Below are 24,008 nucleotides of genomic sequence, written 5' to 3'. Positions count from 1 at the left end.
CACGAAAACCTTGTCCTTGCGATGAGCAGATTTATTCTTCGGAAAGGCAAGAGGGATGGCCCCCTCAAATGTGGCTCCAAGAGACGCGCGGCATATGCAGTCACGGGAAATTCATCGTGCGCATATCCATATTGCTGCTTTCGAACAGCCGAGATGCCCAAATGCTACGCGTTTGATCTGGAGATGGTCTGAGTCGGAGCGGTGACGCCGTGACCGTACGTAGACGGAGAAGTTGTCCCTGCACATGACATGATGATGGTTGTTGTTGTTGTTGTTTCGCGGCAACGAGATCCGAAGTCTGTAGGCGGTGATGCCGACAAGAGGCGCAAGTGGAAATTCGATGATAATGTTCCAGGCCGCCACGGCGCCGAGGAAAAGAGGCGAGCGAGGCCACACCCACGTGGTTGGCAGGGACACTTGCAAGCCACTTGCAGGGCGCCCCGAAGAAGCGAAAATTCCCACCCCCGCGGCACGATCGGATAGAAGGGGAGAATGTTGGTTGAACCCACGAGCGCGCGTGTGCAGGCTTCGTCGGATCTGATCTCGCTTTCTTTCCTGCTCGTCTATGTTTCTCTGATCCGGTCGCGAATATCACAGGCAGGAATATATTCTCACCTCGGTCGGACCCTCGATACCTTTCCGTCGTCTTGGTCGAAGAAGAACTAGAATTCGTTCTACAGATGCACCTAGATGCTTTCTAGCCCCAGAATTTCTGGGTCATTACTAAAGATTTCTGCTGAGCAGTGGGCGACTATCATATCGCTCACTGCGTCTTGGTCAGCACGCAACATTGGAAATAATATGTCCGATGCCGCATAGATGCCGCAGCCGGGACATCTTTTGCTTGCTGTCGATACTCCTTCATGTGTAAAAAGTGTTATGGGTGCAGGGAAGCTGGAAAGGGTGGACAGGTCTCTGTTTTGCCCTACTGCAAAGGTGGTGGGCTGATCGGACGACAATTCTACAATAGAAACGGGAGGTGGTGGTCCGAGACACACACACAACGCACCTGCACTCTCTGCGCGGTACACCGCAGCGTTCATCTCACACACACCTATCCGATCTGATAGGAAGATGATGATCATTATTTTCTAGGATATTCTTCATCACCGTTGTCATGGCAGAGCCGTATCGGGCGGCATGCATTTTTGGACTGCTTACGCTCGCTGGCGCTGACGTTGAGACGATGGGACTGTCCACTCTGTAGTACGACTCTCGCGTGCAGAAGCGTGAACGCTACAGAGGAAAGTCGTAGAGTTACAGCTGTCATACTGCGCTGCAACGTGGGTAGAAAAGCCCTCACTGCTTGCCAGCACATGCGGAATACGAGTATTACATGCGCAAACGTCCCGAAGACATTGAGCAAACGTGCCTCCGATGAGAGGATATCAATTCCAACACTACGACACAAGTTGCATGCGAATTATCGAATCCGGGAAGTCAAAACGCGGTTTTGTTTAGCTGCCGGGAAGATTGGTTGATCGGTCCTTTGCGTTCCAGGGTTGCTTGACTGTCAGTCATCATTCGACCACACCAAACGCGGTAGACACGAGAAAGGACGTTAGAGAAAGCTCAACGGCCGATCACTCCCGCACGATGAGAGATAAGTGGTGGGATAACAGCATGATGATGCATCACATCAAAGTAACCATACTGGTCTTTCGCTGAACATGGCATTCTGTCGTGGATGGAACGTTTGATAGTGGTATATTTCCCAGCGATCATGCCAAGATTGATGTGCGCAAAGACATGAACAGCATATTCATCATGAAGTCTTCGTTGGCCTGCCCGCAGCACGCCGCACGCCCGCTAACCGATGACTGCTCAGGTGAAAATTGATGGGCTTCAGGGAAGCGAATGGAGGGCGGGACGAGCCGCCTCGTATCTTACATCTATAATAACGTCCACTCCCTGGTCGGGTGTAATGATTGCCCAGGTGAGCATCCAATTTTGGCTCTTGCTGTGGCCGATCCTACCACTACACTCGGGCTTTCTCCGAAGGTGAAAATCCCCGCCCTATCGACAGTGCGACCGTTCTGTAGTAAGCCGCGTAGAGCATCACGCAACAGCACAGGAGTCTAATGAGCAATGCTTTTAGGAGAGCAAGGTCCTGCACCGATGCCCATATCAGATCATCAATAGAACACTGGCCATACTCGATCTCATAAAACATTGGCGAAGACGGCGAGCCTGGGCAGTGGATGTATGCTGCGTACGTGTCAGTCAGGCCAGATTCGCTCTCGCTGCAGGGATGGGATCCTGGATGCATTTGTCGGCTGAGGGTGGTCAGTCCCATCTGGTGTGTGTGGGTGCAGGACAAGACGCGGTCCCAACGCGCAGATCCGCAAATTCAGGTTGTGTTGGCAGGCCCGTTCACGCCACCCTTTCTTCTACATCATGCGATCAGGACAGGCCTGGAAAAGCTTAGATGCTTTTAGCAGCACAACGTCCTCAATCTGTAGGCGTCTCGGCTTTGCAGGGCTCGCGCCGCATGCTCTCTCATAGGTGGTGAGGATGGTGGTGCATCCATGCAGGTGGATTTCCGAAAGCAGCGCAGGCACACACGCCACGAACATGCCACCGAAAGGAGACATGGCCGCTCCGAAGTCGAAGCATTGACAGGACTGCTGCCCGTAATCTGATCCCGGGTTTGCTGCATGATGGGTCTGTGCACTCATTCGCTAACGTCTCGCGTGGCGGCCAGACTTCGCGGTCGCCATTCCCACGTTGTGCAGCTGTGGATATGAAGGCCGGCACGAACCCAACATATACAAAACGCCTTGCCGCCGCCGATCACAACATCAGAAAAACAGAGATATACAGTTCTTTTCATTACTTCTACCTCCACGGTGCGAGCTTTCAACGCTGCTCTCACGCTCACTGTGCAGCCTCTCCTGACTCTGCGCACGGCCATTGACGGTCAAGCTGACATCGGGCGACTTCTCTCATCAACGCAGCTGTCTCTGACTTTTTCCCACACGTCCGCGGCCGTGTCCGCCCTCAGAACAACAACATGCGTTTCTCAGCTGCGGCGGTGGCCTTCTGTGCCTCGCTCTTCGCTTCTGCGAACGGCCAGCAGTACGCCGGCGACTACATCAACAATACCCTCCCGGCTGTGCCCGGCTCTGAGGTCGCCTTCTTCAAGATCAAGGATCCCCGGGGCACCAACAGCAATTTGACCCTCATCAACTATTATTCACATGGCGTCGGTGGCTCCAAGCGAATCGACCCTCTCAAGGTCAAGCGTGGAATCGTCGTTGTCCATGGACAGAACCGTGACCCTGAGCTGTACATGTCTAACATGCTGAGCGCCCTGGCACAAGTCAAGTCGGATCCAAACATCAATATGGACTCTGTCGCTATCATTGCGCCATACTTTCCCAACGGCGATGATAAATATTCAGGTTACCCATGGATTGATGGCTTGAGAGCCAACCAAGGCTCCATCTCCAATGCCCTCGTCTGGCAGGCGTCGCAATGGGCTGGTGGCGGGACCAACCAGTATCCCTACAAATCCATCCAAATATCATCATATGACGTCTTGGACCAATTGATTCAGTATTTCGACAACACGACCGTCTTCCCCAACATGAACCAGATTGTCATTGCCGGTCACTCGCTTGGTGCCCAGACCGTACAAAGATATGCTCTCGTCGGAAACAACCTCAACACCAGGAGTCCACTGACGTACTGGATCGGTAACCCAAACAGTTATGGTTGGCCGAGTATCAGCCGTCCTCTCGTCACGCTCGGCTGCCCCGGATATGATGAGTGGCGAAGCGGTTTCACAAACTACACGACGTACGGCAAGTCCGGCAGGATGCTCTACGGTACTAGTCTCGTCGCGTCTGGGCGCGACGCCGTTGTTGCGAACTTTCAGAGCAAGCAGATTGCGTGGGTCCGTGGTACCCAAGACACAGGGGACGACTCCAGTGATTGCGATCCCTTTACGCAGGGCGGCGATCGCAATGGTAAGCTGGCAGATTTCTCTACGTTGAGGTTACATCAGTGCTAACTTTTCCGACAGAGCGATTCTTTGCTTACATCAAGCAATTTACACCTAGCTGCCCTGACCCTGCTGGTCGCAACTGTGACACTGTCGATTTCGTGCCCCTCGGTCACGACGCTGGCTCTACCTTTGCATCACCGGCCGGGCAAGCTCGTCTCTTCAAGGACAATTTCTATGGCGATAATTCTCGTGCTTACGATTTTGGATACCCACGACAGCAAGCTGGTGATGATCCATTCCCCGACCCGTCGCTGGTCAATACCCCTATTCCCCGTGAGAACGGCACATATGCTGGCGGCATGACCTACCAGGGTTGCTACTCCAACAACAACCCCGTGTCCCTGACTAATATGACCTACTCGGACAATTCCAACACTATCGACAAGTGCACAGCTGCTTGCATCTCTGGCGGCAACACCATCGCCGCTATGAGCGGCGCGCAATGCTTCTGCGGCAGCAGCCTCTCATTCTCGGCCCGACTTGTCATCGACACCTCATGCCCTGTGCAATGTCCCGGCAACTCCAACCAGCGATGTGGTGGCTTCCAACGCATCTCCTTGTTCTCCACCAATGGCGCTCCCTCCGTCGACCCAACACCGTCTCAGCCACCGACCATTGGCAACTACAGTTACCAGGGGTGTTTGGCCGAGCCCGCCGGCACTCATGTCTTGAACGCACTCTCCACCAGCTCTTCCACCATGAGCTTGGAGTCCTGCGCTGCATACTGTTCCAGCTATAAGTACTTCGGCACCGAATTTGCGAGGGAGTGTTACTGCGGTAACAGCATTGCTGGTGGCAATGTGACCGATGTGGGTGACTGCAACATGATCTGCACGGGCAACAAATCCGAATTCTGTGGTGCTGGCAACCGCCTCTCATATTACTCCAACCCGAACTACGTCGCCCCTATCAGCTTGAGCCTGAAATGCCCGGACTCTAACAACCAGACCTATGTCTCCAACGGCAAGAACTTCACAATTGAGTGCGGTTTCGACCATGCCGGAGGTGACTTGACTTCTGTCGGAGCCCAGAACCTCGCTGGCTGCATCGATGCCTGCGCCAACAACGCCCAGTGTGTCGATGCTGTCTTTGCCAACGGTAACTGCTACCTGAAGTCCTCTCTGGGAGCATACGTCGCCAACTCCGGCCTTGCCGGCGCTAGACTGTCCAGTGTGACCGTCGGAGGCGGTGCGCCAGCTGTCACCACCACGAGCAGCGGCGCTGGGTCGACCCCGACCTCAGGTAATACGTTATCTTGCCCTGGCTCTGACACTCAGATCTACACTTCGAACGGCAAGAACTTCACGATCGAATGCGGTCTTGATCACCAGGGCGGCGATCTTACCTCATTGACTGTGAGCGGTCTGCAGGGCTGTATCGATGCCTGTGCGAACAACGCACAGTGTGTGGACGCTGTCTTGGCCGGAAATGCTTGCTACTTGAAATCCAGCCTCGGAGCAGCTATTCCGAACTCTGGCCTTGCTGGCGCCCGCCTGTCGAGCGTCACCGTTGGGGGTTCGGCCTCTACAGCTACCACTGCGACAACGACAGCCACCTCGTCAGGTGCTACCACTAACACTGCTGCCTCGCCCACATCGAGCGCGCCCTCTTGCCCGGCTTCGAATGGCCAGACCTACGTTGCAGCCAATGGCGATCAGTTCCTCATCGAGTGCGGCATCGACCATGCTGCTGGCGATTTCATGCAAGCTTTCGGTGTCACATTCCAGCAGTGCCTGGAGCAGTGTGCTGTGGCTCCCAACTGCCAGGCACTCGCCCTCTCCGGCACGGCTTGCTACATGAAAAACTCCATTGGAGCGCCCAACCCCAACAGCAACATTTTCGGCGCTAAGTTGATCGGTACGGTTGCGGCCAACACGACCAGCACTGCCACCTCTTCCTCCGTCATATCAGCATCGACCACTTCGTCTGCCACGACATCTTCCACTACTACGATGGCCACCACTTCTGCAGCTGCCGTTCCAACAACTACCACCTCTGCCGCCGCCGCACCCACTACCACCACCACCTCCACAAGTGCCGGAGCCGCTCTCCCGACCGGCTTCTCGGCTCTTGGCTGCTTTATCGACAATGGCAGCGGTGGTCGTGTTCTGCCCATCGCCAATGGAACATCGTCCACCAACACTCCCGCTCAATGTGCTAGCAGATGCCGTGGTCTTGGCTACCGGTTCTCTGGCACGGAGTACAGCAACGAGTGCTACTGTGGCAATGTCCAGCCGACCACCAACACTGCTTCCTCGCAATGCAACATGGCCTGTGCCGGTGACAACACGCAATTCTGTGGCGCGGGCAACCGCATCAACATCGTCCAGGATCTTAACTGGGTGCAGACTTTCTTTGCTCGTCCTTCCTTCCAGACATGGAACCTGATGGCCTGCTACGTGGACTCCGCCAGCGCTCGCACTCTGCCCAACGCCATCAACCTCGGCGCCACCGGTGGACCGAACAATGCGACAATCGCCAACTGTCTGTCAGCTTGCGCTGCGGCGGGCTACACCTACTGTGGTGAAGAGTACTACGCAGAGTGCTACGGTAGCAACACCGCTCCCTCAGCATCTTCAGTCGCGCCCGGATCCAGCGACCCATTGGCTGCGGGATGCAGCTTCCCATGTCGGGGTAATTCGACCGAGGCCTGCGGTGGAGCCAACCGTGTGTTGGTGTACGTCAACAACGGCACTTCCACTACCACTGCAACTCGTCAACGAAGACACCCGAGAAATCTGTGGTAGATCTGATGGAGGCCGATTTTTTTTTCAAACTTTTCTCGTTGCTGTCTATTATATTTTCAAAAGCCGCTTTTGGACGGCGCCCCTTATATCTTCTGAGCATTTGACTCTGAGAGCATACCAGATCATAGAAATTTACTTATTTTCGTACTTCATCTAATTCAAAATTAACACTTTGTTCAGCTAAACGGAATATTTGAATCTGAAGAATTACCACAAACAATGCATTTTGGCATATAAAAGGTTGAGCATGCATGAAATGCGGAATGATCTGGTGGCATGCAATTCGGCATGGCACATTGCACGTGTATGGTTTCACCATGTAGGTAATCTCATTACTTCACATTCTGGCTGGTAGAGGGAAATCATCACTATAAACTACTGCACATTTTGCGCCGCTTGCCCCGCGTCATCATTTCTTGCCCACCGCCGATTGACAGAATCCTGGAAGTGCCGCGCGTTGGTATCGGCAGAGGTGAACGCTCCTATCTGCAGTCAAAAAATAGCCCAGGCGCGCACACGCGGCTCTCGCGGGAAGAACTATAGCCCAGGTTGATTCATACCCTTGCGTCGTCTAAACTTCTGCGCATACCCAACCTTAGCGACTCGAGCCGCCATTACTATTCTAACGTCGTCCCGCGGAGTTGTGTCAGAACCGAGGCGACCATGGTTGTCGACACGGCGTACTACGATGCGCTTGGTGTAGCACCCACCGCAACTGAGATTGATATCAAGAAGGCGTACCGGAAACTTGCGATCAAACTCCACCCAGGTATGTGAGGCTCGACTATCATCTCGCTCGCTCATAGCGTCTTTCCACGTGCTGAGGCTCAGAACACAGACAAGAACCCCGACGACCCTACCGCCCACGAGAAGTTCCAAGCTGTCGGTGAAGCTTACCAAGTACTGTCCGACACCGATCTGCGAAAACAGTATGACAAGCTGGGCAAAGAAGGCGCGAAGCCCGACTCGGGCTTCGAGGATCCGGCCGAGTTCTTCACCATGATCTTCGGCGGAGAGACGTTCGTCGACTGGATCGGCGAGATCTCTATGATGAAGGATCTGACCAAGAGCATGGAAATTTCTATGAGGGAGGCCGACGAACAGGCACAGGAGCAGGCAACGGCAGAAGCAGCGGCAACAGCGGCGGCGGCAGACACAACCGCCGCCGGCGCAGCGTCAGGCACCTCAGCAACTCCTGACGTTCCTCCTGTCTCTGCGCAAGCTGTACCGGATGCCGAAGCTGCCCAACCCCAGCCCGCCGCTGCGTCACATGAGATTCCGATCCGTGAGACGAAGCCCGTGCAACCTGCTGGCTCAGGTACATCTACACCACGTCCAGCGGGGATCCCGACCCGTCTTGCTCTCACCGAGAGGGCCGAGGAAGATGCTGCGGCTACAGCAGCAGGCATGACTGAAGAGGAGAAGAAGCTGCGGGAGAAGGAGAAGCGCAAAGGTGGATTGTCCAAGGAGCAACGCGAGGAGCTAGCAGCCTTTGAGGCCGAGCGCTCTCGAATCCGCGAGGAACGAGTGAACACACTTTCATCCAAGCTGATTGACCGCGTCAGCGTCTGGACCGAGACGGACAAGGGCGCAGATGTCACTGCGGCCTTCACAGAGAAGATGCGGCTGGAGTTGGAGAACCTCAAGATGGAGTCGTTCGGGATTGAGATCCTTCACGCCATCGGTCAGACCTACGTCATGAAGGCTACGACATTCATCAAATCTCAGAAACCTATCATCGGAGGAGTGTCCGGCTTCTTCTCTCGCATGAAAGACCGCGGCTCGGTCGTTAAGGACACCTGGGGAACTTTGTCATCCGCCATTTCGGCCCAGATGGAGATCGAGGAGATGTCCCGCGCCGAGGCCAAGGGCGGCGAAGACTGGACGGACGAGAAGCGCGCGGAATTCGAGAAGCGAGTGACGGGCAAGATCCTGGCCGCGGCGTGGCGAGGCAGCCGGTTTGAGATCGGTGGCGTGCTGCGCGACGTGTGCGACAACGTCCTTTACGACAAGAAGGTCAAGGTGGAGAAGCGATTGGAGCGGGCCCACGCTCTCGTCATCATCGGCGAAATGTTTGCCAAGGTGAGTCCTGATCTACCCGTCCCATCCTGTGATCACGCATGTACTAACATATTCACCCCTAGGCTCAACGTGACCCTGACGAGGAAGGCGAATACATGGCCTTTGAGCAGCTCATGGCCGAAGCTACCGCTAAGCGGGAGAAGAAGGACGACAAGAAGAAGAGAAGGCATCACGGCAAGGACGAGGAGGAAGCAGATGAGAAGCCGTTCCCTACAGCAGCAGCTGCGGCGGGCGGTGCAGCCGGTGGGGCAGCCGCGGCGGCATCTTAGTCTTGAATGTTTGAAGTAGCGATGAAATGGAATAGACCGCGACATGAAATCTACATGAGAGCACAAGCCCCCAGCGTCCTCGATCGCGGCAGTGATCCGCTGATCTGCTGTATCGTCTTACGAATTGTTGCTTATGCGGCTCACGTTGTCATTCTCCAGACTCATCCGTCACCGCGGCGAGACGAGTCATCAGGTGTGTATGAAGTACAACGACGAGGGAATGTCGCCATCGCTGGGGCAGAACACAGCTGCCGACGCCCCAGAAGCTCGAGACAGAAACCATACGATAATCTATCGACAGTCTCGGTGAGCAAGCGTGCACGGTGTAGGCTTGCGAGAGCGAGAGAATAAATTTCGGTGGATTGCATGCATGCTGCCTCGCAAGCGGACCTCGATCCAAGAGTGTGTGTGATGATGAGGTGTGGAGTGACGAAAGGGAGTGACTGAAAAGACCGTCCCGGCGTAAAGATGTCAGTCAGCACGTGAGTTCAAAGAAGAATCTCGCGGACTGCATTGAACGTACTGTAGACCATTGTTCCTTCTGCATCATGTCACGCAGATGCATACAAGCGCATACTGTACAATAAAAGAACACGACAAGGAATGATGAGCCTTCTCCTCCATCCTGCATCTGTGGATCGGCGCGGTGGCTTTGGGGGGCTAGAGAGGGGAGGAGGAGGAGTTCGTATCGGAAACGCATTCGCCGAATCAGGCAATGAAACAACGAACTGCAAGTTCCCCCGAAAAGAGGTGCGATCCGAAAACGACAAGACTACTATGAAACGCCTCATCAATCCCACCAACAAACCCCCCCAAAACGGAACTTGTGTTTCCCGGGCCGGGAAATTTTCCAAACTGTTTCCTGTCCGAGATCCATTCCTGTTCCCAAAGAAGGGGGCGCAGATGAAAAAAAATCTGGACCCTGAAGAAATTTGCCGGGGTGGTGCGCTGATCCCCCTCTCCCACCTATGTCTCATCATCGTTCAGGGACGGGACATTACCATTCCTTTGGACACAGCACCGACAATAAGGTGGAATGGGCGGGAAGAGATTGGCAAGACGCTTACGTCTCACGATGACTGCTGATCTAACGTTTCGAGGGGAAAAAGGGCCTCCACTACCACATGATGATATGCAGATGGCTCCACTTCGCAAGGACCTATTTGATCTACAAGTCTGGAAACACTCGAACGGCGCGGACCCGTCGTCATGGGTGAAAGATTGTATGCAGGTACCCGGTGACTTAGGCAGGCTTAACTTTCCGCGGACGACGCTTTTGCTACTGTATGATCGACGGAGAGGTACTGCAGTTTGCATTTTATCGCCGCGGCTTGTGAAACGATGGTTCGTCGTCATGGCGTGGAGGTAGACTTCGTGTTTCCCTGTCGTACTTATTCAGTTCCTCCCGCCGATGGGATGATGCATGATTTGTCAAAATGAATGTGATACGGTTGTCTCATGAGGACAAGGACGGAACATTGATGAAGCCACAGAGCCCAGAGTGCGGTGGAATCCAGGGTCCGTATTGCTTATCATGTATGTGCAAACGGGGTGAGCGATAAGAAATGCAAAAGAAAGGAATGCAGGTAATTTCGCTGCGTTCGACTGCACAACATGACACGCGTCAACCAATGCTTGGATGGTCATTAGACGGAAAGAATTGTGGACTGTCATGAATGTTGGCGGGACACAATGCCACGAACTCCGGTGGTGAATGACGAGGGAAATGTCATCTCTGTGCTCACCAGCTGTTCTACGGTATACAATTGACAATGCGAACCCGTGTCAATTTTTTGACATTGTGACACTCTGACGGACAAGGCCCCACATCGCACCCAATCAATCTCCTCTACGTGTATGCTTCAGATGCCTTATCGCTGGTGAATGAACTTCGTGAACGCTGTGTTGAGATAAGAGGATTCGTGTTAGAAGCTGAAAACGCAAGGATGACGAACGAGATGGTGGTCAGACTTCTTCAAGCAGTATCTTTCGCGTCCCGGTGGCGAAATCTCGGCAATTGATGGACGATACTGCCGCTCTGTACCGTATGCGAAGGTTGTGATACTGTACACTGTACAACCGACCTCCGGAAAGTTGATGATGCGTAGAGAAGAGCGGCTGGAAGGGCTTGGCCTCATGATACGCTGCAAACGGCGATGGCAATGTTGCACCGCAGGTGTCAATATTACGATAACATGGCTTGACATGTAGCACGATGCACCGTCAGTTATACACAGCTCCTGACATATGAGCGGACAGGTCGTGCTTGATTACACCATGCTCGGGCGACATTGTGTGCACTGGAGAGGCCGCACATGTACGCAGTGGCGGACTCGTCCATGTAGAGTCGATGGCTTGTTGTGGGGTTTGGTAAAGTCACCTGAGAGCGCGGGCTGCGACTGCAATCACGATAGCGTCCTATAGAGCTGGCGACATGCTTCGGTGGGAAGGATCGTGGTTGATATCTGGGAATTCCGCTTGGCGGGCGCAAGGCTGTGTTCGCTGCAGTGCCTTCGCCTCATGTACTTGTATACCACCCCCGCGAAGGGTGGATGGTTGGCGAGAGAAAGCGACGTGAGAGAGTACTCCCGACTGTACTTGAGAGATACAATTGTGTAACAAGTCCCCATTCCACATCTTTCGATTGCCGCTTGCAGCTCCTCGTCGCGCGTTGTATGGACGTTCCGCGAGGCCACTCTCACCTGCATGGGTTGCCCGCGCAGACGAACGAAGCAATACGAGATATCTCCAATGCATGTGACGCTTTCTAGCCGTGTAAACGACAGGTACATGCCTGCGATCAGTCCTGCACTGATACAGTACCTGCAAGCAGGGCTATCCTTGAGCCCTGCACGGACAACACCCGCGAAGGGAGCAGAACAGGGCGATCTGGCCGTATTCGCCGTGTACATGCACGTGCAGCTTTCGGACTCTGAATTGATGCTATCGACGGAGGCACGCACAGCTTTCACGCTGAAGACGGTAGGAAATGTGATCGAGGTAGAGAAAAGCGCGTATCGCGCAATTGTGTGTATTTCGTCCACCTGCTCGACAAAGACCGAGCAGAACAACAGCCAGCTATTGTCCACGCTGCTCCCGAGCGAGAGGAGAGAATGTTGAGAAAGTAAAAAGCTAACAAAATCCGCCTTCAACAACAAACACCAAAAACAAGGTCGAACCATGCGCGCGGTAAATCAACTCGCTGCTGCCATGACGTCCGGGGTATATTCTGCCAATCACACATCAAAAAGACTGCTCCCGTGGAAGTTCAGTCACTGCCCCATGGTAGGGCAGAAAGAAGAAAAAAGTGTCGAACGACGTGCATCCCCGAAAGGATCACGAAAGCCAATTGAGGCAAAGCGCTAGAAGAAAAAAAGAGGTGTATCAAAACTGATCCCTTATGAGAGAACAGAAGGTCGACATTGATGCCGCCCGAAGAATTGTAAGAGCCGTGGGCCAAAGTGAATGGGTGCGTGATCGTTAAAAGGGTGGCGGATAGACAAGCCGGCATAGAGAAATTGGATGGAGTCTGCCGGCCGTGTCACATATTCTCGAGTCGTGCCGAATCTATGGAGAGAACGTGCTTGTGTCGTGGACTGGCACGCAAAATTGTAGAATCCATAGATGTTGTGCCCAGAGGAACATGTGCGGAGGCGATGAGTTTGAATTGTGATGGGTGTTGGGATGTGCGGCCAGCATTCTGAGCTGACGGACGAGTGGGAATGTCGTGTGGAAGCCACTTCGGAGTGGAGGATGGTCCATCGTCGGAAGAGATTCAATCGCCATGACAGTCATGATTGAGACCTTTCTCGACAAGACTGTCCTCTAGCCAAGATTTCAAGGTGGTCCTGGGCCTCGTTCCGTGAGCGATGCGAGGAACCGACGACTGTAGCTCGAAAGCGTATCGTTCATTGGCCTGGAATTGGTGGTAGAGGGCGAGTTGGCGCTGGGCCAGGGCACGGAGGCAGAGTGGTGGCAGACATTGTGTGTTTGACTTGAGAAATGTGAGAGAGAGTATGACTTTGCGTCAGTCGCAAGTTTCGGTGATGATGGGCTGGTGCGAGTCGTGTTGGTTGGTTGACACGGTGATGATCGAGGATTGTCGATGTAGTATCGGCAGGATCTATCTTGGTTGGAGGTTATGTGCGTGGTAGACGTTGAGTTTGTCGTTGAAGGCGGAGTGAAATAAGCGACACAATAGAACAAATCGAGGAAGAAAGACGATAGATATAAGAAATCACGTTTAGGCAGGCAAGCAGACAAGCAGGCAGACATGTGGGTGACGGACGGGGGTGTGTGAAGTATGATTACAGCCGTGCGCATAAAGTACCGTGCTGTACACGCCCGGCCGGGTATGGAGCGACACACAAAAATCAAATGTCAGACGCATCAACTACGCCATACCCTCCACCACCAGTCATTTCCCGGGATGCAGGGCTAGACGTTGCACCAGGCCATATTCCGGGCAGATCCTTTTGTGTGACAGCCTTGGGACGAAGGAAGGGGAAAGCGGCGGTGAGTGAGATAAGCCAAGGAGAACCGAACCTTCCCAGGATGGAACAGAACAGGGAGAGAAGGAAAGAAGGGGGGGCGCAGGGCAGGGCAGGGCAGAGTCAGAGAAAGGGCCACATTTGGGGGAAATAACAAGGCGAATACATATGAAGGCGTGAACGATGAGAAGGGAGAGGGAGGGTTTTTCCCCCAGCGGTCCGGCGATGGATGGTACCAGCCCACCACCCACCCGCACTCGACCGACGATCGTATTTGATTTCTTTTTGCAGGTATCATCGTCACAATGAGCGTACTGTAATCAGGATTGCGTTGGATAAACTGTAGGTGTGTCGGTACAATCCATGGCGGTAGATTACAGTCTCATCATCAATGCTCCTGTCCCAAACGCCCATCCGTTAGCCGGTCCACCCGCCCGGGTCAGACCACGGCCAACTCGGTGAATGTGTTCATCAATGTGCAGTGCAGTACTCGATTGTACCGGGACACACACACATTACGTGGGGATTGGTACGAAAGACGGCGGCGCCGCACACGGAGCGCCCCAATATGCATCCCTTTTGGACTACCCTCAGGCACAGAGTCTGAGAGTGGAAGAAAGCGAGCGAAAACGATAGGAGGCACATCCGACGACGGGCGCCATCAACCGGAGCGGTCGGTCGGTACCAGCTGAAACCATACGTAGATGGGGCATAAGGCGAGGACGAGAGCCTGAAATTTGGCTCGCGGGACGAACGGCTGACAGCTCTGATCACGGCGGGCATGTCGATCGCCCTACAACATACAGTCCATTGCGGTGCACCAAATTGGGCTGGCTTTGTGACGGTTGCTTCATCTGGCTTCTTCTTCGCAGTCCATCCGAAGAAGAGGCTTTTCGGTAGGACTCTGACTGGGCGATGACGACGCAACGATGACATGACGGCGATGATGGCTGCCACCCCATTACCATCCGTTTCAGCCAATTTCTTCTGCCCAGAGTGTCAGACCCAAAGTCATCATCGTGATCATGCCGAGTATCAAGACTATTCCCTACCTAGGTACTATACGAATGGTGCGCGATGCCACCCAATTATGGGCACCGTGTCAGCAGCTGAGCATCACAAGCACTGCTCAAGCCCGGCGACATTCGGCTTCCTTATCGGCTTTCGTGTTGGACGGATTATAATTATCTCGGCACCGGGGCCAATTGGGATTCAGAGGCAATGCACATGACGATGACGACAAGGCTGTGCCTGCCTGTCAGACTGTAAGCGGGATCATTTACCTTTGAGGCGCAACGACGCCGCCGCTGCGGCAAGTCCGAATGCGCACCAACCGTACCATTCCGAGGCTTCCAAGATTGTTGCTGTAATCTGCCCAGTTGTATGTCTGCCACACATGGAACAAATTTTCCAATAATTCCACTTGCCGAATCCGTACACCGTCATAGTCTGCCGGGGAGTGTTGGCATCCGCGCAACACTAGAGATCACATCATGAGTGCATATTTCAAAATTGCTCAGCGTCGGTGAATCATCACCTCGTAAATCCAGAACGGACGCAGACGCACAGGGGCGCGCGGATGATGGTTTTTCTAGCGTGGTGTGGAAAGCTTCGGAGCCAGCGACGGTGGTGGCGGTTTCTGAACTCTATGCAAATCAACGCAAGCTGGGCGTTTCAGATGTCGAAAGATCTTCAAGCCCGGACACCGGTGCCCGGACGAAGACATTTCTGTGTCGACCGTCTGTCTGGCTTTCGACCGTCCTCTCGCTGCTCAGGCATACATAGACTACTGCACCCCTGCCTCCAGCCAGCTTTTAATGTGTCGTGACTCATTCGAAGCTTCCATGTCATCAGGATGAGAATCCCGGAAAAGCGTCAAAGTCTCCGCTAGCTCAACGGTGGAATCCGTGGGGAATTAAATCTCATCGTCGAAATTTCACCGTACGGGTATCATATCCCTTCGGCTCTCCGGATCTAGATTTGGTAATCTTGCTTGTATATTACACATACCCACCCAGGTAGGCGGGCAATCGAAAATGATGGAAACAATTGTTGCAAGTGCAGCATCTGGTGGAATTTTACTGAACAGGGCAGAAGATCTTCGGTGGAAATTGTCCCCAGAGTCTTGACATGGGATGATGATGAAATGTCGTTGATTCCTTCAGAGAGGACATACGTATCGTTATCCAAATAGGGCATCGCGCCTCCCTCGAGTAGGTATCCGACGATGTCAAAAGGGAGCACTGCGAAAGACGAGGATTATTTGTTTGGGGGACGACGATCAGATCATCTAGACTGACAAGGATGTCGATAACGGCGCCTTGTTATGCAATCATGCCACGTCAAAGAAAAACCCAAAGCCCATCGTAGCGCATCCATGATACATTGACCCATGCAAACCTCAGCCGATCAGAGACTCACTACTCTTCACGGGATACTCTACGGCATCTCTCGGGGATGTCCTTGCTGTCAGCTTTTCATGCACCTAGTATGTATGTGCTGTGACAAGAAAATTTGTGCTTTTGTCGGATGATGACAACCAACAACTCGGAGGAAAGCATCATCTCATCAGCCCATGCGGCTAGCTTTGAGCGAGGGCGTCGGTCACGCGGTCGTTCCTGCCAGGCGCATCTCGGAGTTTGGGTGTTACATTTCATGCGAGTCCAATGCCGCTCTCATCATATGCATGCCACACGATGTCGGACTCTGGACGCCTTGCAGCTTCTATGAGGTTGTGAAAAAGCATATTGAAGCTGGTCCATGTCGAGGTGCATCACGCAGCTAATGGCGTGGCATGCGCATACGGACTCTTAATTTGAGTTGTAGCAGCAGCCCGACGCTGCGAATACGAGGAACAGAAATTCGCATTTCACAAACGTCGCCCACGTGGCCGGGTCAGAATGGAAAAGCAGTGTGAAAAGAAGAGGGGAAAAAACGTCGCACTGTCCCGTTGCAACGGGTGCTGTCGTTACTCCTCCTTTTTGCGCCATTTCAAATGTCGATGCAGCGACGAAGCAAATTTACCCTTGCATCGTCCCCCGATCCGCTCGCGATCTTTGCTTCCCTGGTCCTGTATTGTGCAAATCATGCTGCCCATCGTGGTGGCGCTGTCTCCGACGGAGAATTGAGATGCATGTGCAATGCAAGGCAAAGCAAAGCGTGAAACGCCTCCGTTTTTGGGGGTTGCGTGAGATTCAGCGGTCCTGTTCCTGCATAGAGATCGCCAGGGGTGTTGCCTCTCGTTGCCTCACAGCATTGGAACTGGACCTTTGTGCCTCGTTCGCTCGACGCGCGCCCTGCCCCCTTCCGTGCGCAACGGATTGCGTGGACTGGACGGTGCCCGATCAGCGATCATTTGGTGGGGACCCTGGCAAGCGACGTCATCTAACTCGCCTTAACGCCCGTTTTGCATCAGGCAAGCCCTCTCGAGATGGTCAGGTGGTCATTTTGGTAAACTCCTCCCCACGGCCTATCATCAGACGGGATCCCGAAAACGTTTCCGAGGTCGTCGGCGTTGTTGATGAAATATGCTTGTGATGCTTGGCAGCTGTCGTCAGCACTGCAATGTGAGCCGGCGTTGCTCCAGAAATTACGGTATGTTGGTGACGATGATTTGAAGCGTTCCCTCAATGTCAGGCATTGGCAGTCGAAAGGGAGCATGCAATTTAGAGAGTCGTCGCTTCCGACGCAGTGGGTCATCAGCCACAGTCGTCTGTGCATTGGGCCGGATGCTTTGCAAAGATGTCCAACAGGCGTGACAGGTTCGGCTGCCTGTTAGTATACTGTACAGTAACACTTGAGGAGTCGATCCTCTTCTGTCCATGTAACTATACACACTCCTAGCAGTAGGCAATTGCAGTTCGTACCTGGGAAGTCGTCGCGATAGATACGCCATGAGTTCGATAACGACCGCTACACTGAGGTTCTGCTGCAGATTTGCGTTCCATGCACGAGAACGCTGCACACCATGTCCTCCTTGCTGAATCCTCTCACCGGCTACGCCTTGTCAGTCAAGGTGGTGGGACGTAATGAGACAACTTCGCTTAAGTATATGAATAATCTATCTCGTATGCAGCCCCAGAGGCGGTGTTCTTGGTGGAGCTGTAGACCTTTAATTAGCTGAGACGATACGACAAGTGAACCTTCCCGGATCTCCCCCGAGTTCACATAGGCAATCAATCGAAGATACATGTTCATCGATGGCGTGTTCATCGAAGGATCAATCACGCCGGTGTTCTGCCATGGCATCCGTGTCTTGACGATGTCATTATGTCATCCACAGTTCACGCCGTGATGAAGAACATCGTTCGATGATGGCAATCCTGGCACGCCTGTTCAGCATCCTGGTTCCGACGATGCCGGGATGTCGATGACATCTTTTTCCACATACAATCTTGGCTACATCTGACGACTCGGCGACTCCGATTTTCCCGTCCGACACACGGGCAGCCACCTTCAGCCTGCTTCCAAGGTTTGACAACGCCTGCCATGGCCTCCCGCTGGCAAACGGCAAGTCCATGACGAACGATTATGACATCCCGCCGAAATTCTTCGTCCCGCCCTATTTTGCAGTTTGCTGCCTCCATCAAGAAACTCAGCACCCTCTGACGCCATGTTGTTTGGGATGTCTACATAGGCCAGCAGGCAGTACGGCACGAGAGAATTTGGTCGAAATGAACGTACCAGGACCACCTGGGCAGTCACAGTTCCTACTCTCAGGGTTATGCCAATGTTCCCACGCCTGCCACGCTGGATCAGAGCATCTGGTGTCGCACTCGTTCCCGTATTGCATTGATCGAGCTGCTTAGTCCATCATCGACGACGTGATTGACTTGCAGGATTCCAAGATCGCTCAAACTCTATGCCACATTGCACTACATGTTCCACCCATGTCTGCCTCGAGCGAGCGACTCGATAGATGTTCGTCAATAGAACCCGGATGCGAACAGTGGACGATTGAGATGCCTGTAGAGACTTCTAGGCGAGGTACCATTACCCACATATCTCACCATTCTGCATGATCACCGCCACACATCATCAGTCTCCACCCATGTCTGACTCATATTCTTCGCATCTGCACATGCATGGCGTCACGTCTGCATCAATCCTACGACCTTTAGAATGAATGACCACAAATAGTGCATGGATAGTCCTCTTGCAATGCGGTTCCATGCGCCTTATACAGGACGCACGCACGTCTCTCTAGCTGGACGCTGGCTTCACGTGTTGCCATCCTTCAGACTCAGCCCCCACAGGTAGGAAAAGTAGATGAAAAAACAAGGTTCTTTTCTTGGAATTGCATGTTCAAAATTCTTACGAATCCTCCGCGAAGCTCACACTTTCAATGTATCGTGGTCGCGGTGACAGCAGCGATGTCACCTCACCGTCCAATGACGTGCATGCCGTTTGTGGCTGTCGTAACGCTTGGAATGCATTGGGAACAATGCGTATCGTAATAATCATTCGTGTGTGCTGCGGCTTTGCGTGAGGTTTGAGGAAACCTGATGGTGTGCTCCCTTCTCGTACGCGGCTGCTGACCGGAAGATACTTGTCGTAGATTGTAGTTGAAGCAGGGGTTGAGAATGTGTTCTTGTCTTATTCCCTGTTTGCAGTCGATCGTAGCTCATCGAGAATATGACTGGTGAGCTCGATAGTTCCAAAACCACGGCCACTGCTTCCAGCGTGGCTTTGCCCACAGTGTTGTCTTCCTCAATACATAGTATGGGAAATGTGATCTGTCGTCAAGTGAGTAGCGTGATCGCTGTCCTGGCGCGGCTCCCAACGACCGATCATCGTGGCCTCTTGGCCGCAGTGTTGATCTGAGGCTATGACTTTTAGCTGTCGGTAGCAGCTCTGTGGTTGTGGCAGGAGCGCGGAAGCCGAAGGCGAAGGTCTCCCGCTTCTCGACCCACAGGCTCCGTCAAAGCAGGTCATGTAAGAAAATCGCCAGCTTGTTCTTTGGGCGCCGAGTCGTATGCACCATGAATGACGTGTATATTTTCGAGTCATGGACCGCTCAGCCTTCATCATCCTCGAGAAGAGCGTTCTCCTGTGCGGCTTGTGTACTGACCCATTGTTCCATCATTTGGCTGCCACCAAGAGCCGATGTGTCTGCCACAGAGCCCTTTGCGCCCGAATCCTTCTTTTGTCCCTTGCGTGTGACAATCAAGCAGAGTATTCGCCCGTAGATGCTGAAGCCATCATATGAAGTGTTTAATGCGAGCTTCTTCTTGTCGTCGTCGCCACCTGCCTCAGGTCCCTCGTCATCAGTCGCCTGAGCATCATCAACTCTTCTACGCTTCCTCGGTGCCGCCCTCTGTGTCGCAAAAGTCTCCTCGTCGCTGGAGCTCACGAACAGCGCATCATCCTCCTCTGGGTCTGGGGTCTTTCGCTTGTTGCCCGTCACGGGTGGAGGAATGCTCGCAAGCTCGACAAGATCTTCTTCATTGTCCTCCTCTTGCAAGATCCTATGTGCCGGCGCATCGGCCTCTATAGTGATCGGATCGTCTTTAGTGTTCATCCAGCTGGTGAGCTTGTTTCCAGTAGATTTCAACCGTGGTTTATCGCCTGCAATCTTTTGCTTGGTGAGCAAGGAGTGGCGCGTGGAAGTCTCCTTGAGGAAAATGGACACTTCAAAGTCATCTTAACGGGCAGAATATGTCAGCATTTTGTTCATACCATTCCAACGAATTGCCTTGTCACTTCTTCTACGTACCCTGACTAGCTACATCCTTGATGCCTCTTTTCTTCTTCTTGCTCCCTTTCTTTTTGGCGTTCTCGTTTTCCTCGCGCAGCTTGGGCAGCACCTTTGGCCGGACTTCTTGGATGATGCGAGGAAGTACCGGATCGCGTGAAGAGAGGAGCCACGCGATGTCGGAAGGTTTCGAAAGGTAGATGCGCACCTCGAGGACCGAATATTTCGTTATCCTGAGATAGCGCCGTATTGGTGCCATGCTTCCATGAGTTGAGCCTGCAATCGAGATGTATCGGTACGTTGTCGTCGCGGAGCCGCCTTTAGAGCGCAAACCTCCGCTGGAAACTTGACCGAAGATTGAGCATTGAGTCAGCAATGACGCTTTTGAAGGCAGGGGCAAACCGGGCTAAGCTCCGATGTGCGAACAGCCCTGAAGTCCAGAACTGTGACGATGGCCTTATCTTACTGGGGAATTTGTATCGAAAGCTTAGGGCTTGCATTGACAGGGACTTGCGATATTCATCATCGCCTTTTGTCACTTGTCTTCTCTTACTTATCGATTCTGTCCAACCAATACTGTCAGTCGAAACTAAATGCTCGCTCGATCATATTCACTGCGGATCGCTTTGCTCCGAAAGCGACCTTCAAGACTTCTCGCCACGATGACGACCACCAGCAATTCGAGCTCGCAAACGCCCATGGAAGATTCGATCCGGCGCAAGGTCTGTTTGAACATGAGGATGATTTGACAGACACATGTTGATATCAAATTGAAGATCACCGAGGCATTACAACCCACCGTCTTGAACATTTACAATGATTCGCACCTCCATTCGCATCACAAGGCTATGGCCGGCAGCACATCTGGAGAAACGCATTTCCGGTAGGTCGAATGACTGGCAGTGCCTTTGCAGGATCGATCATCAAACCTATCATCGTCTGGCGGTTACACTGATGGACTACTTCAAATGATCCGCTGACCGGATGCATGCTTGGTCTCACAGATTAGAAATCACATCAGATGCTTTCGCATCTAAACCACAGCCTGCACGGCATAGACTAGTGTATGGGCTCCTCAAGGACGAAATGGCGGCCGAAGGTGGCGTACATGCATTGCAGTTACGCACGAAGACGGTGGCCGAGGAAGAGAAATCTCGAGGCCAAGCACCCTCCACTGCTGTATCAGAGTGACGTGCTTCAAATCAGATGTACTGCAGGAGGAGCGCGACAGCCAGTCGCTCCATTTACTTCTGTTCCTCCACATTCTAGCGCTGTTATATAGATTCGACGTGGACATTGCGGCGTGAATTGTCTGGTGATTTGATCTCGCTAGAAACGAAACAGAATCTATCCCGAAAAGCCCATGTCACGCCGTATGAAAAGGTAGAGAATGGTGCCATCCCTGACAGCAGGTGCCTCGAGAGGTACAAGTGACATGAAGAATCCTGCGAAGAATCGTCATATTCCAGCTTTCTTCCAACCCGATAGAGATCCCAAATACATGCAAGACATCTCTGTGCGACCACCACTCTTACTGTATGTTCAAGATTTGAGATGTAGACCGCGCCGCGCCGTACACACATGGTTAAGCGCCAGATCGGTAGCTGCAACATGAACAAGTAAACGAGGCCAGGCAGCTATCGGAAATTTGCTCACGCATCAGGCGGGAAAGTTGGGTTCTTCTCCGTCACTGCAGTCGCGACGCCGCTTTGGGTGTTGAGGTAGCTCAAGTAGCAATTCCAGCCTAACAATGGTTTAGCAAAAGTGTCCTCCTACAGTCAAAAGCTTAGAGCGCGGAAACTGCAAGTGTCCCAGAGTATGCTTCCAAGACAATCTTGCCCGTCTCATATATGTCCAACTCACCGAGTGAAATGACGTTGACCACAAGCACACGTTGGTCCAAAGGCACGAATTTGAAGTTGGTGAATTGTACCGCAGGCCATACCATCCAGTTCTTCTGCAGCGCCGTTGCATACGTGCTCTTCAACTTCTCCCTGGGGTCTGTGCCTTCAAGGACGGCCATAGTGCTCAGGAAGACGAATAAATTGGTGGAGGCGAAAACAGTCTGGTCGAGAGCGACGCGAGCGACGATCTCGAGGTTCGGCCGGCCAGGAATGACAACCTTACGCTGGAGGAAACCGAACCAGGTCGTTGCGGCCGGTCCGAAGATGCAACCGCCGTAGAAAGCCATCCGCCCAGTTCGTGCCCAGTCCTGGTTGGCGAAGCCACGGCGCTCAACACCCTGCTGGGCCATGGTGTCACCAGTCGCGAAGAGGACGGCAGTGGTAACGGACTGCGTGAGCAGCGGGCTCGACTTGAGCTTCGCTTGGTACCTAGGAAGGAGCATTGATTAGCATTTCGCGGCTGGACCATGAAAACTCGGCGAGCTTCAGGTCTCATGTTGACAAAGAAGACACACCATCGGAAGGCCATTGTGTTGATAAACTCCTACTGGAGAGTTTTGTGAGGATATCTATGGGCGCAAACGCAAGAAAGGAAATAAAGTTGTCAAACGATGTAAGCGGTCAAGATACGGACCAGCGAGAGGAGCAAAGAAGGAAATGAAATGGCAGCGTGCTAGACCACAGCAGTGATGGGCGGAGAAGTAGATGAAGGTAGAGAATGAAGAATCCGGTCTGCGAATTCCAACAATAATAAAGGCAGTAAGTAGTAGCTATCCCACGGGCACGGGGATTAAAATTGTGTGTAACAGGCACAATAAAAATCTTTGGCTCCTCTCGTACGCGATATCAAACAAAGACGTGGTGGTGACGATTTGCGGCTCTGCTGGTTTGGGGGTTCCCGCTCGCTCTTCTGGGGAAGCTCAAGCTCTGACAACGTCGCTGTATTGGTAGTTTCAACGACGGGTGCACCACACTCGTTTCATCTGAGCGAAGATCTCAGCGGTGGGAACAGCCAAGATGTATGCGACAATATTTCCGATGGACGATACAAATCCGTGGAGCTATGACCCGGCGTCATCATGCGTCCCTCGTTAAAAAGGGGACCGTCGTTTCCAGCCCTGGGGGGTAACAGCACATGCATTTCTTCCGTACATGTATCATCGCACTACTCATATGAAGGTGGTTGATGGCCTCTGCCGGTGGATCATATCTTGACAGTGGAGATCTTGTGCTGCATGAGCACCATGCCTCTTATTAAATACGGCATTGCCAATGTTGTCGTAGAGATAGAAACCGTGGAAATTTGATCCATTGGTTGGTGCCAGGTCCGCGTTGGGGGCGCGCCTCGTGAATGCTCCGACGGAATATCCGCCCGGCGTGATTGATTTCATGGCCCTGAAGAGTACATCGTAGCCGGAGGTTCCCCATTACCAACCTTGGAACCTACTAACGTCAAACACCAGAGCGCGGTCCACCCCACGGCGTGGTCCACGAATTACGTGTCCATAACAACAACAACTTCAACACGCGATGGCACCATCAAAACGCGTCCAAAAGAGCTCAAACGAAGGGAGTGTACTGCTTGCAATATCAGCTTTCAGATCAGGTGACATAGGATCTGTAAATGCTGCTGCAAAAACCTACGGTGTCTCAAAATCAACGCTGCTTCGGAGATTGAAAGGAAGTCCTGCTCGAGAGGACTATATGCCACAGAATAGCAATCTCACTCCAATCGAGGAGGAGATCCTTCTTAATAGCATACTGAAGCAGGATGCCGAAGGGCTGTCGCCTACGCTTGATATTATACGATCTA

General features: G+C 53.0%; 9 protein-coding genes across 9 annotated transcripts; 5 read left to right on the top strand and 4 right to left on the bottom strand.

Moving 5' to 3' along the window:
* Window positions 1–2,654: 2,654 nt before the first annotated feature.
* K489DRAFT_31111 (uncharacterized protein) lies at window positions 2,655–4,306 on the top strand. Its single transcript, XM_033600757.1, has one exon. The coding sequence runs from the start codon at window positions 3,014–3,016 to the stop codon at window positions 4,013–4,015; it is 1,002 nt and encodes a 333-aa protein (XP_033464923.1). The 5' UTR covers window positions 2,655–3,013; the 3' UTR covers window positions 4,016–4,306.
* A 2-nt stretch (window positions 4,307–4,308) lies between these two features.
* K489DRAFT_310694 (carbohydrate-binding WSC) lies at window positions 4,309–4,893 on the top strand (the record flags this gene model as incomplete). The annotated part of the gene is made up of 1 exon (XM_033600726.1): window positions 4,309–4,893. A coding segment is annotated over one exon (585 nt), but the record flags the coding sequence as incomplete, so codon positions are not given.
* Window positions 4,894–5,961: 1,068 nt separating this feature from the next.
* Window positions 5,962–6,756, top strand: K489DRAFT_310508 (WSC-domain-containing protein; the record flags this gene model as incomplete). The annotated part of the gene is made up of 1 exon (XM_033600711.1): window positions 5,962–6,756. The coding sequence occupies one exon, from the start codon at window positions 5,962–5,964 to the stop codon at window positions 6,754–6,756; it is 795 nt and encodes a 264-aa protein (XP_033464921.1).
* A 356-nt stretch (window positions 6,757–7,112) lies between these two features.
* On the top strand, window positions 7,113–9,107 carry K489DRAFT_349636 (DnaJ-domain-containing protein; the record flags this gene model as incomplete). Its single annotated transcript, XM_033602407.1, has 3 exons — window positions 7,113–7,525; window positions 7,595–8,838; window positions 8,901–9,107. Exons 1-3 carry the CDS (start codon window positions 7,420–7,422, stop codon window positions 9,105–9,107), a joined length of 1,557 nt encoding a protein of 518 aa, XP_033464920.1. The 5' UTR covers window positions 7,113–7,419.
* A 3,290-nt stretch (window positions 9,108–12,397) lies between these two features.
* K489DRAFT_30959 (uncharacterized protein) lies at window positions 12,398–13,749 on the bottom strand. The gene is made up of 2 exons (XM_033600644.1): window positions 13,085–13,749; window positions 12,398–12,846 (listed from the first exon to the last, which is right to left on the bottom strand). The coding sequence occupies exons 1-2, from the start codon at window positions 13,428–13,430 to the stop codon at window positions 12,506–12,508; spliced, it is 687 nt and encodes a 228-aa protein (XP_033464919.1). The 5' UTR covers window positions 13,431–13,749; the 3' UTR covers window positions 12,398–12,505.
* K489DRAFT_30921 (uncharacterized protein) lies at window positions 13,750–14,606 on the bottom strand. Its single transcript, XM_033600632.1, has one exon. The coding sequence runs from the start codon at window positions 14,531–14,533 to the stop codon at window positions 14,069–14,071; it is 465 nt and encodes a 154-aa protein (XP_033464918.1). The 5' UTR covers window positions 14,534–14,606; the 3' UTR covers window positions 13,750–14,068.
* A 5,007-nt stretch (window positions 14,607–19,613) lies between these two features.
* On the bottom strand, window positions 19,614–20,550 carry K489DRAFT_406513 (uncharacterized protein; the record flags this gene model as incomplete). Its single annotated transcript, XM_033607263.1, has 2 exons — window positions 19,614–20,239; window positions 20,313–20,550. 2 exons carry the CDS (start codon window positions 20,548–20,550, stop codon window positions 19,614–19,616), a joined length of 864 nt encoding a protein of 287 aa, XP_033464917.1.
* Window positions 20,551–20,817: 267 nt separating this feature from the next.
* Window positions 20,818–21,812, top strand: K489DRAFT_376035 (bola-like protein). Its single transcript, XM_033603822.1, has 3 exons — window positions 20,818–21,013; window positions 21,068–21,174; window positions 21,296–21,812. The coding sequence occupies exons 1-3, from the start codon at window positions 20,954–20,956 to the stop codon at window positions 21,480–21,482; spliced, it is 354 nt and encodes a 117-aa protein (XP_033464916.1). The 5' UTR covers window positions 20,818–20,953; the 3' UTR covers window positions 21,483–21,812.
* Window positions 21,813–21,924: 112 nt separating this feature from the next.
* K489DRAFT_30881 (uncharacterized protein) lies at window positions 21,925–22,844 on the bottom strand. Its single transcript, XM_033600623.1, has 3 exons — window positions 22,711–22,844; window positions 22,155–22,624; window positions 21,925–22,035 (listed from the first exon to the last, which is right to left on the bottom strand). The coding sequence occupies exons 1-3, from the start codon at window positions 22,722–22,724 to the stop codon at window positions 21,944–21,946; spliced, it is 576 nt and encodes a 191-aa protein (XP_033464915.1). The 5' UTR covers window positions 22,725–22,844; the 3' UTR covers window positions 21,925–21,943.
* Window positions 22,845–24,008: the final 1,164 nt, after the last annotated feature.

The sequence above is a fragment of the Dissoconium aciculare genome (assembly GCF_010015565.1).
Source record: "Dissoconium aciculare CBS 342.82 unplaced genomic scaffold K489scaffold_1, whole genome shotgun sequence".
Taxonomy (NCBI): Eukaryota; Fungi; Ascomycota; class Dothideomycetes; order Mycosphaerellales; family Dissoconiaceae; genus Dissoconium; species Dissoconium aciculare.
Note: the sequence above shows the minus strand (reverse complement) of the source record. Positions and strands in the feature narration are given on the sequence as shown.

Coding starts and splice junctions, on each gene's coding strand:
- K489DRAFT_31111 (XM_033600757.1), top strand. CDS start 3,014: ATGCGTTTCTCAGCTGCGGCGGTGGCCTTCTGTGCCTCGCTCTTCGCT.
- K489DRAFT_30959 (XM_033600644.1), bottom strand. CDS start 13,430: ATGCGCACGGCTGTAATCATACTTCACACACCCCCGTCCGTCACCCAC. Junction 12,847..13,084: donor AAGTCAAACACACAATGTCT/GCCACCACTCTG, acceptor TCCACTCCGAAG/TGGCTTCCACACGACATTCC.
- K489DRAFT_30921 (XM_033600632.1), bottom strand. CDS start 14,533: ATGTCATCGTTGCGTCGTCATCGCCCAGTCAGAGTCCTACCGAAAAGC.
- K489DRAFT_376035 (XM_033603822.1), top strand. CDS start 20,954: ATGACGACCACCAGCAATTCGAGCTCGCAAACGCCCATGGAAGATTCG. Junction 21,014..21,067: donor AAGATTCGATCCGGCGCAAG/GTCTGTTTGAAC, acceptor ATCAAATTGAAG/ATCACCGAGGCATTACAACC. Junction 21,175..21,295: donor TCTGGAGAAACGCATTTCCG/GTAGGTCGAATG, acceptor TTGGTCTCACAG/ATTAGAAATCACATCAGATG.
- K489DRAFT_30881 (XM_033600623.1), bottom strand. Junction 22,036..22,154: donor GGTCAACGTCATTTCACTCG/GTGAGTTGGACA, acceptor AACCATTGTTAG/GCTGGAATTGCTACTTGAGC.